This window comes from Meleagris gallopavo, chromosome 2 (genome assembly GCF_905368555.1).
Source record: "Meleagris gallopavo chromosome 2, MGAL_WU_HG_1.1, whole genome shotgun sequence".
Lineage (NCBI taxonomy): Eukaryota > Metazoa > Chordata > Aves > Galliformes > Phasianidae > Meleagris > Meleagris gallopavo.
The window spans coordinates 89002940-89017740 of NC_139405.1; the positions used below are offsets into that span (position 1 = coordinate 89002940).

The following is a 14801-nucleotide window of genomic DNA, read 5'->3' on the forward strand; positions in this document are numbered from 1 at the left end:
CTAGAAACAGCTTTGATTTTTTCCCATGTGCTTTTGTCCCTGTACTAAAATTGCAAGATGCCCTTTATTAGGTTATTATTATTGAATGCCATATGATATGGAAAGGAAAAAAGCATTCTCTGTTTCTTGTTAATGTGTATGTGGCATGTGTAATCTCTAAGAGGTAACCGCTTAAAGTACCTGTTCCTCTAATGTCTTTTAAAAATTTTTAATGAAATTAATTTTGTTCATTTATTGTCACATCTTTACTTCAAAGTTGCCTCTGTTCCCCCCATTTCTAGAGCTTTGAAGCTTTCTTCAGCATTTGACGTTAGAAATAATCTTTAGATTTATTGTTCTTCATACCAGCTTATAAAGGCAATAGACACTCATGAGAGAGATTAGTTCTCATGTCTGTTTTGATATAAAATATGTATTTTTCTAGAAATACAAAACAAAGTTCAAAAGTTGACTTAGAGTTATCAAAAATAATAAAAAAAAAAGCATTTATCTAAAAGTGCTGCAGGCTTAGTTGCTGTATGTCACTACTAAGCAAATGCTGATATGGTAGCAGCTACTCACTCTTCTGCTCTTGCTTAGTATGATTTTTGTCCTCACTGAAACTGAATTCAAAATACTGCATTCATAGTTGAAAAGACATGTATCAGTTTGGTACATGTTTTTATACATCTCTGTTGTTCGTTTTGTTGTTGTTGTTTTGGTTGTTTTTGTTTTTTTTTTTTAATTAGCTGCAAAATAAAATATAAAACTTAAATTATATGTTCAAATGGTTTAGCTTCCAAAGCAAGCATTGTTATCCCAACTACTCTTTGTTAAGAATCATGTTATGCTTACTTCCAAAGTATGGGTTCAAAAGCACCACTGTTCCAAGGCTATGCATCTTCTAAGACATCTTATGTTCTGACATAATGAAACTGATACTTAACAAATGACCTCCATGCAGAAATATGTACTTGAAAATTTTGAAGAAACTAGAGCTCACTAATTTTTAAGACTAGCTATTAGCAATGCAAAGAGAATAGTAAAACGTGGATGTAGGAATTTAAAATCAGAGCATATATGTGAGTGATCAAGATAAGCAAATTAAATTACAGCTTTCAAGAAAATATGCATAATTAATATGCAAACACAAAAACAGGTTCATTATTTTGTATTTACTACAGTATGAAAACATGCACGCAGATTCTGCATCAGAAGAGATTATAGTCATAAGAGTGTCAGTTTTACCACACCTGCATCTTCTTCATTATCCATTAGCCAAGAGTCTGTTCATGTTCAGCTGGGTGATGGATCAGTATAAGAGGTCTGGTTTTGGAGATGTTTTCAGACCACAGATATCATTTCTCAACAAAACATGAGAAGATGGTGAAATACTGAATTCAGGATGGGATTTTCTGAAAAACATTTTGGTGATTATGGGTGATACTATGGAGATGTTTTTTGAGAACCATAAATGAGTTTTTGACACTATAGTTGAAACAATGTGTAAGAGACATTCAAACAAGGATCTTATTATATGATTTATTTTTTAGAGACTATCTACATGCACTACTCAGTATGTTCAGTGATAGTATATGTTGATTGTGCAGACTGTATTGATACTGTTTTCCAGAACTGTGGAGGAGACACCTGCAAGCACTGAATGCTTGATGCTTGCTGAACTTGTTTTATTATGATATGTTTTATATTGATAGCACAGCAGAGATAAAACAGTCTGTCAAAGCAAGTGGCCAGCCAAGTGACATACAGAAGGTTAATGGAAAACAAATGGCTGTGCTTTTTTTAAAAATTTGCAGAGTCTGTGTCACCTTATACACATAGAGTGAGAAAGATCTGTGTAAAAATCTATTATGACACCAATTTTTCTTGGGTCTGTATCATTTGTTCACTAGAACTACATGCAGAGATTTCCAGCGCGGGGGGCATGTGGAAGGTTTGGTAATGACAGGCAGTGCTTTGCTGGATTGATGGAACAAGGAAGCCAGCTGATCATGAGCCTATAGCTTTTACAGGTAGTCATAGAGGAGAAACATCTATGCCTGTTGTGAAGCTCTCTGGAATTGTAATACTGATTAGTAGGGGAAGATTTTGAAAGGTGTTAGTGAGAAAAACAGTGGGATAGCCTATTAGATAGAACCTAGATTTGGATTATTCCAGTGAGTCAGTTTAAACTAGAGATCCAATGGAAAAATAGGATGCATGGGGAAAGTTAGGAAGTAGATAGCTGAGGAGCAAAGCTTGCAAGGATCCTCCTTGTTTTTATTGAAGAACTTATTATAGAATTCCTTACATAAACTTACAAGTACTTATGTGAAAAATTGTTCTGTTTCCAAGGTGATTGCTGAAGAGTATTTCATATTCTTTGAGGATGTGTGTGTGAGTGTAATGGATATAATAGAACACCAAGTCCAGTTTTCCCAAAATACCAAATGCTGCACGTAAAAAATGCATTGGGGAAAAACAAAAGTGCAGTTAAAAGTGTGCAGTTTAGTTGTAGAATCATTGAATGGTTTGTGTTGGAAGGGATCTTTACCATCACCTATCAACGTCAACGTAAAACCGCCCCCCTGCTATAAGCAGGGATACCTCTCACTAGACCAGGTTTCTCAAAGCCCCATCAACTAGAAAGCCTCCAGGGGGGGAGCATCCACATCCCCTCTGGGCAACCTGTAACAGTGTCTCACTACCCTCACAGTAAAGCATTTCTTGTGAATATCTAGTCTAAATCTACCCTCTTCCAGTTTAATGCCATTTCCCCTTATCCTGTCACTACACACTGTTATAAGAAGTCCCTCTTCAGCTTTACTGTATGCCCCCTTTAGGTAATGGAATGCTGCTAGAAGATCCTCCTGGAGCCTTTTCCTCTCCAGTTGTCTCAGCCTGTTCTTGTAGCGGAGGTGCTTCAGCTCTCTAATCATCTTTGTGACTTTCCTTTCAACCTGCTTCTACAGCTTAATGTCCTTGTTTTGAGGGGCTCAGAACTGGACGCAGTACTCAAGGTGGGGTCTCATGAGAGCAGAGTAGAGGGGTAGAATCACCTCCCTTGATCTGCTGGTCATGCTTCTCTTGGTGCAACCCAGGATATGGTTTGCCTTCTGGGCTGCAAGTGCACATTAATGGTTCATGTTGAGTCTTTCATCAACCAGCACCTCCAAATCCTACTCCTGAACGCTGCTTTCTTTTGCCCATCCTGCATTTGTGCTTGGGATTGCCCCAAACCAGGTGTAGGACCTTGCTCTTGCAGACCAGCTTCATCTATCAGTACCCTCAGAACTCCATCCCAAATAGAATGGATGGATCTTGTTGGGGCCCATGAACTTCTTCAGATTGTCTTAAACCTGATCTTCGCTTACAGTGGGCAGATCTTCCTTTTCCCAGTTTTTGTCTTTGCTTTCTGCAGCTTGGGTAGTACATCGAGAGCCCTTCCAGTGAAGATTAAGGCAAAGAAGTCATTGAGTGATAACTTATAGCTAAAGTCATTTGAATGGCGTTATCAGTCATTGCTGAAATAACACAAAGAAGATCTGGGACATTGCTCCCTTTTCAAATGCTTCTGTTGATATATTGAATGAAGAGAGACTTGACAAGAAAAAATGCTTATCTGTAAAGAGAAGAAGCTTTAGCATTTCTAAAGCTGAGCTTGTAAAACGGTAAGGAAGAGTATATGCTGTATGTTAAAAAAAAAAAAAAAATCCCAAAGAAAAACAACAACAAAAAAACTTTTTAAAGCTTGCTCTGTCATTGATAAATCGACCTAGACTCGCTCTAAGTAATTGAGAATGTTGATTTGGCTTCTCATAACAAGACTCAACAGATTATTTTCCCCTCACTTGAAAAGTTGTGATGCTACTATAAGGAGAAAAGCCTGTCAAAAATACATAAAACAAAACAAAAGAAAACAAAAAAAAGAAAGCGCCACACCATAGTCTCTAAAAAATAAAGCTAAACCAATGCAGTGTGAATGGGAAGACTAACTATGGCTCTTTTTTTTTCTTCATTCTCATAAATACTGAATTTTCAGAAAGAACTCATGGTGTGATAGACAATAATGAAGCAGAATAAATTCTAGGGATAGTTCACAATCAATTTACATGTCACACAAGACTTTGAGTGATAAAGAAATGCTTGATCTATAAGCAGACTGGAGAGAGAATACCGAAACTGCCAACAATGTGAATTACAGATCATTTCCTCCGAGCTAAAAAAATGGTAGTATCCTGTAATCACTGGTTTAGAGGAGAATCCAGAAAGAATGAGGCACTAGAACAAGGCAAACAGAGCACTTGATTAGAATCTGCAGTCCAATCTGAACTAAGATAATACTTTGTTTCTGAAGGTGTATTCAACTTCAAGAAAATCAGAAAAATAAAGCTGAAAAGAAATTAAATTTTAAAATCTTGAAATATGCACTGTACTGAGGTAAATTTGCTAATTCTCTCTAGGAATAACCCTACGAATGTTATTTCTGTTATTTTCTAAACTGGAAAATCATGTAAGGTAAATTGCTGTAATATAAATCTCTCTTCCACTCTCTCTCAATGTATGAAGTACAGAGAGGTAAGTACTTTCCTCTGCTGTAGCAAGAAGGCAACTGGGGAAAAAAAAAGGCGGAGGACTTAAGTGTTTCCTGGGGCAGGTGCTTATTAGTCTCAATTTCTGTTTATTCATATGAGATTTCTTACTTAAAATGAATTCTACGTTCCCTGACCACAGAGAACTATTCAGATACATTCTGTATAGTGTTAGTGGGCTTGTTGATGGTAAGGAAAAGCTTCACCTGTGATCACTAGGAGCTGTTCACCTTTGAAGATCTGCACTTCCACTGCAGTGAAAGGTTGCCAAGAGCTGAACTCAGCAGCAGAAGCAGCTTGAGGAAATACTGGTAGATGATGTCAGAATATTTTAGGTCTGAGTGAGAGCCAACTTTTGAGGCCTTGCAGGTCATCTCATACAGGAGGAAAACCTGGCAGTATAGCCAAGTATTTGGGTAACCGGAAAAAAACAGTGTGTCATCAAAGATGCATACAAAGACTATTACAAAGAATGTGCTAACAAACAGCAAGCATTACATTTTTTTGTTGCAGAATCCTACCCTACAGTACTCTACATATTCTCAGGCTATAGCTGTAGTAGATCTCAATGGAGGTAAATTGAATCAAATACAATATTATGTTAGCTGACTGCATGCTTCTAGAATTCATCTGACTTTGATATGACCTGTGTACTGCACTCTATATATCTTTCTTCTCTCATGTGGTAAAATATAGTAATCAATCAGTTTCATACTCTCAAAATCATAGTTACACCCTCCACAATCTCTGAGAAAATGTGTTTTCCTCTTCATGTTTTTTTTTTTTTTTTTTTAAATGTTCAAAGTGGATCACAGCTCATCAAAACCATTTCTGGGCGAAATTATTCCTCAGTTATGCCCTGCAAATAGACACTTATTTGTGTTTTATACCATCTTCACTTCCAGTTCATTTTTTCATATTTGTTTTCTTACAAATTTTCATCTTGCCTTTCCTAGAAAGATTATACAACCAGAGAATAAGACTGTAATTTTTTGGTGCCAAAGACTACCTGTTATCTTGCATTTGTAGAGATTTTAGCTTACTCAGGATTAATCAAGCATTGCTCAATAATGAAAAGACATATTTTCCTTGAAATTCATAGGCAACCTGAAATACATGCCTAACAAATACAACCTTTTTAAGTTGTAATATAGGCAATTTGAAAATTCTTTCCAAAACTACTACAACCTAGAACTATTAAAAAAAAAAAAAAGAGCTTCACAGTGGAAGAAGTTGGGTTTGGAAGATGACTGCTTCCTATCTTCATATTATTTGCGTAAATAATTACTATTTAATTACTGTCAGAGAAAAAAACAAACAAACAGTGCTTCAAGGAAATCACCAAACTGAGTCGTACTGATGACATAGCCCATGGGTGCTTCCAACAGGAATTGCTCCTCTAACCATTATTGCAAAATTGATCTGTTCAAGTTTAGAATGTGGACTTTCTATCCTTACCATAATAACAACTAAGAAAGCATACTTCTGTAAGTAAGGCATTATTACTGAAATCCGATACTTAAGGTGATGCTTGTGAGTATAATGCCCTACATTTGACTTAAATTGTTAGTGGAAGATTGCACTATGAAATGTTCATTAACTTCCATTCAACAATTTCACCAATAAGCAATACTTTTTTTACCAAGTAATTGAAGTTAATATGAAGTTTGCTCAGAGAGGTTGTGGAGTCTTCTTCTATGGAGATATTCAAGATCCATTTGGATGCCTACCTCTGAGACCTATTGTAGAGAATCTGCTTCAGCAGGGGTTTGGACTGCATGAGCTTTTGAGGTCGCTTCCAACCCCTGCAATTCTGAAATAAAAAATGCCAGGAAGAATATGAGGAAAACAGGTAGAATCTCATCAGTCTTTTCCAATATTATCCAATTAAATTGTAATTAAATTGTAAGATATCTCTAATATTTTCATCTTATTTTCCCTGAAATGTTTAGAGTTGCTCATGTTCAGATGTAATCACATCCCTCACAAGCTTTAAATCTCAGTAGTACATTGTTTGTACAGTATAGAAATTGTGTTCATGTATCTATGTAGTCACATAATTTCAAGAGTTTTAGATTTTGATTTTATTCTATGATTTTTGGGTGCTGTTATGAGTAACCCTGACTTCAGTCTACAGAAGTGTTTTTGTAACAATAGACTATTTTTCTTTAATAATTTGCTCAATTTTTCTTTGAGCTTTAACTTGTAGACTTTGGGGAAAAGGAATAGAGAAAGCAAGGCAGAAGAGAGTCAGATACCACTTTTTGCTAAGATCTTGATTTATCTAGTTTTGAGAGGAATGTTTTATTAGAGAGATGTCTTTGATTAATCAAAGTTCAGTTTATTTTCTAGTTAGATTTACCATTAAATATTTAATTATGGATATGTAGAAAGTACATGTAAATATCCACTGTATTTTTTTTTTAATGGATTACATATTTTATTATTTCTTTTAATTTTTATTTATATTTTTCTCTGGGTTAGCACATGTTTGTACCATATAAAAACATATTAGAAACTTTCTCTTATAGTCCCAGCACGCAGCATGCTCTGAGAAAACTGAAACGTTTTCTTACATCTGAGAAAATACAGTGCTGCCAGTATTGTAGGACCTCTCTCAGAGTATTTTCAAATGTAACATCAGATGAGATTGAATTGCTCCGTAGAATGCAAGACCATAATAAACCACAGAAAAAAGTCACTCATGATATATTAATAAATATTATAGAAAATTAGATTTATTCCCTTGAAATTGTACTTGCATATGTTAAAATATTTTTGTTAGATTACAAGTTCCATTCAAAAGCACCTTCCAGTGCCAGAGAAAAAAATAAATGTAAATCCATTGAATTCTCAACACGAGGCTTTGTGTGTGTTTCAGATAGGTTATCACTGTTTTCAAGTTTTGGTGGATTTGGAAAGAATTAAAAGGAAAGTGTCATTAGAGATTAAGATATAAATTATTGATATCACTCTTGAAAATATATTAATTCTCCCAAAGTTAAAAATTTGCTTGGAGTGCTTCCAGAACTGCTCACATACCCACAGCCTGATTCTCTATAACTTTGTACTTTGTATAGTTATTGCATGTGAGAAAATATATATAGATAAGTATATATATATTAGAAAATACACATGTGCAAAGCATACTTGAAAATCTGACTGCACGTGCTTTTATTTATTTGTATGTAATTAAAAAAAAAAACAAAAACACAGTGTTTAAAGCTATAATAAATAATCAAGCAATCAGATTTAATATTCTTGAATAAATTATAGAGCAATTTGGAGTATACCTGAGATTGGAAGGGCATTTTACGAATAACCATCCTAGGAAACAAAACAGCGGGGAAAAAAAGAAAACAAACCACAACATTTAAAACCAGTCATTGTTGTATGAATTGTAGGAAACCATCCTTGCTGTAATGAGCTGCTTTGTATAGTATGCTTCCACAAAAGTAACAGCAGTAGAGCAATTGCTTTGTGCATTAGTCACTCTTGGAAATGAATGTAAGCAGAATAAAATGAAGAAGATTTTCCTGCTCACTTGTAAAGATGTAGAAATCTAGAGAAATCATAGTGTTCTGAAGTGCCTTATGGCTCTAGAAAGTAAAGCTAGTACAACCAATGACTTACAATCAGTGACATTTTCAGTTTCAAGAATAAAAAATTCAAGGGTCGTTTATTTTGGTGCACTTAAAGTGCATTCTGTCTAGAAATCCACACTAGAAGTATATAACTTTTAACGTATTTTTATCTTTCCAGTTCTTTGAGCCACAGAAAAAACTTAACTATACTTAACTTGGAGTGAGTCAGTGTTCACTCATTTCAATGGCAGAATGACAGTAGGTCTCAAATGTATAAAAACCCTTTTACTTGATTATTTTAACATAAATTTGTGAATATTTGCATTTTAGTTTTGTGGAAGTACTTTTCATAAACAACAAATATGCATGCAGTACATGTCTATGCTCTAACCATATAAATATGTGCAGAAATTTCTCTCTCACTGGAGGTAACAATTTTCTTATATCCTCAAAATGCGTAAGGACTGTCTATCTAATGTCCCATAACTAGTTTTATTTTTGTACCTCAATTATTGTCCTCCTTATTGTAGCTGAAGTTTAAATTTTTCTCATTGGTTCATTCTTTCTTATAATGTGCTTCTACTATATTGTCATAATGTGTTCAGCAAGGTAATTGTGCTTGGAGTAAAATGTATTTTCTTCACACAGGTTCAAATATATTAGAAACTAAGAGTTTCATAATAATCATAGGTTTAAAAAAAGATTTACAACTTCTACAATTTACTTTTAACATTCACAACCCATTCAAAGAATATCGGGCATATATTCTTTTCATGTCTAATATAGCTATAGTATATTAGCACAAGGAATACCACAGGTGAATTACAGTGGTCTGATAAGATTGTCTTCAGCTTCATTGAGTTCTGCCATCTTCTCTAAATGGGTTTACCATCTTCTGGGGAGTCTTGAATTTAAGATTCAAACAAAAAGGTGAGCTGACTTAATTCAGTTAGGTTAACTGAATGTTTAAGAGATGACTGCAGAAAGCTATGTAAATTTTTAAAAAGTAATCATTTGAGGGGTTTATGTTTGACATTAACTGTTCCTCTTTTTGCGCTAATAAGTGGCAAATTATATTGAAAATCAGGAAAACCTTTTTAAAGAAGAAGCAATCAGGAAGTAGAAAAGAAATATTTCAGAAATGATAACTGAAATTGGATTTAAATGGTTCCAAAAAAATGCAATTTAGAGTGTTGCTTCAATGTTATGGAAGATTGAGCTTGTTCCCTCAAATCTCAATTTCTCTTTTCAGTAATTGATGAGTGTATATTTTACATGTTATATTAACTTAATTCTATTTAAAAATATACTATTCAAAGTCCATGTGCAAAAACTAACACAAGAAGTGTGGTATTTATGTCTCGAGCTTTCTCATTTAACCTTCTGGATCCCTGCATCTGACAGATACATTTGTCTGTTTAAGTCCTCCAGACATAAAAGCTTGTCATCTAATGTTACTGTCTGGAATATAGGGATCTAGCTTGAATAAGCGGTATATGTTTCTGTTACATTTCATGGAGATGAAAAGGCATCTTCAGAGGATGATTCATTGTGCCTGTCTTATAAGGAGATGAATTGCCCCCTTGAGGTAGCTATTTCTTTTCATAAAACATACATTTTAGATCACTGATCTTAAGTACTGTAAATCCCTTATCTGATGTTCTTTCAGAGATATAGGATGCCTTTTTATGGGCATGAAAAATCTCCAGGAGTGGAAAGTGCAGAACTTGTTTTAATGCTCAACTATCCTATTAATGAAAAAGTTTTCTTATATGAAGTCACAACTCCTCTTGCTTTAATTTAGCTATCTGTCCACTGTATCTCAAACTAAAGCCAATGGATATCATTTATCCCCATTCCTGGGAAGCATATTTCAAGTATGTTTAAATAATGCCATCAAGACTGAACTTCCATACAAATCAGAGTGATTGTTGCCCCTTTCATCCTAAAGTAGAGTCACAGAACAAAGAGAAAGTGGAGAATAGGGTCCTTTTTCTCTGTCTGCTGTCTAATGAGTCAGTGGTTTTACTACTCATACATGGACTTAAGCAATTTGGATTTTTAATTCTCAAAGAATAGCTCTCATGTTTTACATGAGACAGGTAGTAATAAAATGTGACCATAAGTCCAGACAAGTTCCCAGCTATTCTGTTGAAGAAGTTAAACATGGAAAAAATTAAACAGTCTGGCTAAGCAACCTAAGAGAACAGAACATAAAGCAGGTCTTGAGGGAAATTTTAGCATCTAAATTCTAGAAAATAATCCTAGTAAATGCTAGAAAGAAAACCATGCACTTCCAGAAGCTCTTGGGCATATCAGCTTTACTGCGTGCATTAATATCTCAGTATAATGTGTCTTAAAAAAAAGAGCATGCTTCTGTCAAATCCATTTCATCCCATGTTGCGTTGTCTTTCTATCATTTTTCATAATTTCAACATCTGTTTTTCAAAATTAGACTTGGAAATTTCTGCACTGTGTAACATTTTGCAATGTACATAGCACAGAAAATATGTTCTGTATTGTTTGCCCAGTTTCAAGGCTTAAGAAAAGCCTACTGAAGGTAGGCTTTGAGGTTGCAAAAGCTGCCAAAATAACAGTACAGAAAAACAAAACAGAACAAAGCAAAACAAAAAAACAACACACAAAACCCCAGAAAATAATCACACTTCTGATGTGATATATGAAGACTTCTGTTACATCACTTTCCAGAAATATTTGCATACAGATCAGTACATAGCAAATATAAATTTTGTCCCCTACATAGACGGAAAAGTATAACATAATTTGTTGTATTAATTTTTATATTTATTTTGCATCTGTATGATAGAAAGTACAAATCCAATTTTTAAAATATTTCAGTTTATTTTTGTTTATGTTTGTGTCTAGGATAAATGTGTCAATTTTAAGATCATAAACTACTGCCAGCTATAAAGTTATCTAATATGAATTGGGAAAGGACTACTTGTTATTTTTTTTGTAACTGACAGACATGCATTGTGATGTTACCTTTAGCAGGCTTATACACACTGTAAGTCGGTCACTATCTACTTTGCTATGAATTTTCTAGGCTTGGTGCATATTTCTTTTCTACGTATCTGATTTTATTTTCGATTGCATCAGAACTAATGATTTTCGTGTGAATGTGTCCTACATTTTTGCTCTCTTCCCTAGCATTTTAATTCAGATTCAGTCTCACACTTTTCCTTGGCATGTAGCTGCATGAATTCCTTCTCTTCCTCCTTCTCTGCTTCTGATTCTTCCTATCATGTCCTACCATCCTATTAGGGATAATTGGGGAGTTTATCATCTATTCAGCTGTAAAAATAGCGAAAACAGTTAAAAACTCTAATGCATCTGTCCTTTCTCTCAAAACTTGACTCTTTGAGAGCTCTTTTTCTAATTCATTTTAAATTTTCCTGTAGATTCAGAAGTGTTTGGTTGAGCCAAACTGTAAATACTGTAATTGTGTAACTTCAACCATTTCAGAAGACAGAATTAAAAATACATTTACTGCTGAAGAATGAATCAGATGAAAGTAATTATATGACTATCTTATTGAAAGCTAGTGGTCTTTGGATATCTGCATATAATGTACTGTACATTCCAAATAAATTTTAAAAATGTTTCAGATTTGCCATATGCAGTGGCAAACATTGCTAATTCATACATGTAAGTAGGACAGATTTTTCTTCTTGATCCTAAGGACACTCGAATGCAAAATATTGTAAAACCTACAAAAAGATAATGTCTCTTAAAAAAAAAAAATTGCAAAATATAATTTATATTTATATTTTCGTAAAAGTGCATTTGGATTATCAAAGAAAGTACAGTTATTTCAATCTGTTTTATTTATGTTTTGCATTTTTGTTACTGTAGTATTTGATTTGACTGTTGCATTTCCTTTCTACAAGATTTAATAATAAATTGTTTTCTTTCTCTTTGCTTGTTTTGTCAGTGAAAAAAGCAATTGAACTGAAATCAAGAGGAGTCAAGATGTTGCCCAGCAAAGACAGTAATCACAAAAATTCTGTCTGTAAGTTGCTTCTACCATTACCTTTAGTGTCTGAACATATATTTTTGGAGCTCTAATGAATATACAGAAAGAGAAATGTTGAGAAGCTGTGGTCATAAAATGGTGATGTTGTTATCAAATGTCATTGAATTTAGAACTCTGCTGATAATACAAAGGATGTAGAATGCAGAATATCACATTGTAATGCCAGAAAGAAAAAAAAAAAAAAAGAATATGTAGAAAAGAAATCCTTTTTATGTTTTGGAATATTTAGAATTAAGAGATTCAGAAACCAAATTAGCTGTCCAGGAAGAAAAGTGCCGCACTGACTTTGTTAGATCAGTACAGTGGGGCCATGAAATCACCATAGCATTTTATAGATTGAGGATTGCACATAACTTTCTTCTCCTCAGTTAGTGTCACAGATCTAATTCTTCCCGTTCCTTATCACACTGTATGCCCTAGTGACTGCCTCTTTATAGTCCTGTGATGCAGCACAGCAGTGTTTAAGAACTGCTGCCAGCTTCTCAAAGGGATGGAAATCACAGCATCACCTTCCCTTCACTGTATGCTTAGTGCACTCTGGAATTACATCTATTTAGTACATTTCTGAACCATTTTCCCATATGTAGTGTGAGGATAAAAACAAGAAGTTATCAGTGAGATTGTGAGGCTATTTTTTTATATATGTTGTATTTTCCCTGAATGACTGACAATCTGACAAGAATCTTCAGAGCTATTTCTCCATTAATCAGGATAGTTTTGAAACAAGAAAAAAAAAAAAGATATATTTTTTATATTTTGGAAAGCAGAGGGTCCCTTTGCCTAAAAAATGCCAGAGTGTAAGCACCCAAAACAAATTAAGAGTGCTTGTATAATGACTAAAACATATTTGAATAAGTTAATTCTTTTTGTAATAACATTGAGCTCAATGGAGTGAAACTCAGGCAATATTTGCCTCATTGCATGCTACTCTGCAAGTACAGAGAGAATGAGTGTCTTGAAGGGTAATGTCTAGGGGATTCAATTTGGTCGCTGTGTTTCTGAAGTGCACTGTTTAATGCAAAATGAGTGTATTGGTATGCTCAAGGGAACAAAAGAGGCATGATATTTTTCTGCTTTAAATATTGCACATTGATGGTGTGGTATTCCAAAGGAATTTTCTGTGCAAGGTGTAGCAGAAAAAGTTGTTATTTCTCTTTGGTGTTTGTATCTGAGTGATGATTTCATTATTTATAAGTTATTTCCAGGAGCTGTATGATCTCTGCTTACACTCTCAGAATACATGCTGTCAGACACTGTTTAATTATTGGAAGTGGAAGTAAGGCTGTGGAAAAAATGTTATAAGGCAGTTTGCTGTTGACTTCAACTATAATGTCCTTTGTTTTTATTTCTTTGTGTTTTGATTTGTGAAGCTTTATATCATGTCTGACTTTTCTACATGTCTCAGTTTATTATTAGTTTCATGTACATGAAACAAACAAAATGATTAGATTAAAATACAAATAGTTGGATTCAGATATATTTTTTGTGCTCCATATGATTCAAGCCCTTAGTTTTTAACTATTTTTCTTGTCAAAAATCATGTAGATGGAAAAAATAATTAGGAATTCAACTATGAATTCCTATTTAACAATGGATATTTCCATTTGATTCTAATGAGCAGATTTCTAGAAAAGTAAATTAAAGACTACCTGTCTCCCCGTTTTAATATTTTAATCTTTTTAACATTCTCTTTATAGATGTAAGCAGAAAGCATCTCACACCTTTCCATCCCAAACTTGCCCAGATTCCTGAATGCTTTATTTCAGCTGCTCTGTTACCCTTTTTGAAAGGCATGGCTTTGGGATACAGGTGCTTTGGCAGAAAGCATTACATTAGGCGTCATTCCTTAGGAAAAGAAAATGGTTTTGCTTTGCCTTTTTTTTTTTTTTTTTTTCCTTCATTACACCTTAAGGAAACATATCAAGCAGTGAGGCAGATGTATTTGAATAATGATTAACTTATGCAAAGAAATTGGAAAGATACTTGAAGTAAAATAATGTCCCAGTTCACCCAGTGTGAATGGGCCTACTGGGGGCTTAAGTACACTAGGCAAATTTCTGGAACAGTTAACTGCAAGAAAGTAAATTCAGTAAAAAGTAAATGGGCAGCTTTGGTGGATTCTTTCTTACAATTGTTTCTCGTCGGTACTTAGGCTGTCATAAACACTGACCAAATCCAATTCCTTTAGTCATCTAAACTGGTCTCTCAAGAGGAGCAATGAGAGAGTTCTACGTTATGAATCTGTGTAGAGGAAGCAGATTATTTTCCATCTGGTTTACTATTGATCTGTTTAGTTTTAGTCTTAGCCTACTCACTTTTGTTTCCTTACTTATCATTCTTATGTATATGGATAATATTCTCTAAGGAAATACTTGATCCATCTTGTCTCTCATTTGTATTCTAACACAGAATAACCCCGCAGGCTGTCTACTTAATGATTGCAGACTTTTCCTAAAACTACTCTGACTATAGCTGACATTGTAACTGATTAGATGAAAAATATAAATCTGATGTTAGCTCTTGTGTCAATATGTTTTCATGGCAATATTCCTGTCCAGCAACTCTGTCAAAGGTTATTTATTACCTCTA

At 34.1% G+C, this 14801-nt stretch overlaps 1 protein-coding gene across 1 annotated transcript in view; it reads left to right on the forward strand.

Annotated features, from left to right (window-relative positions):
- CSMD1 (CUB and Sushi multiple domains 1) overlaps positions 1 to 14801 on the forward strand; it is a 1002456-nt gene that overhangs the window by 661589 nt on the left and 326066 nt on the right. The window contains exon 7 of the mRNA XM_085217921.1: positions 12111 to 12188. Coding sequence (XP_085074047.1) covers positions 12111 to 12188 — 78 coding nt within the window. The remainder of the gene's footprint in view (positions 1 to 12110; positions 12189 to 14801) is intronic.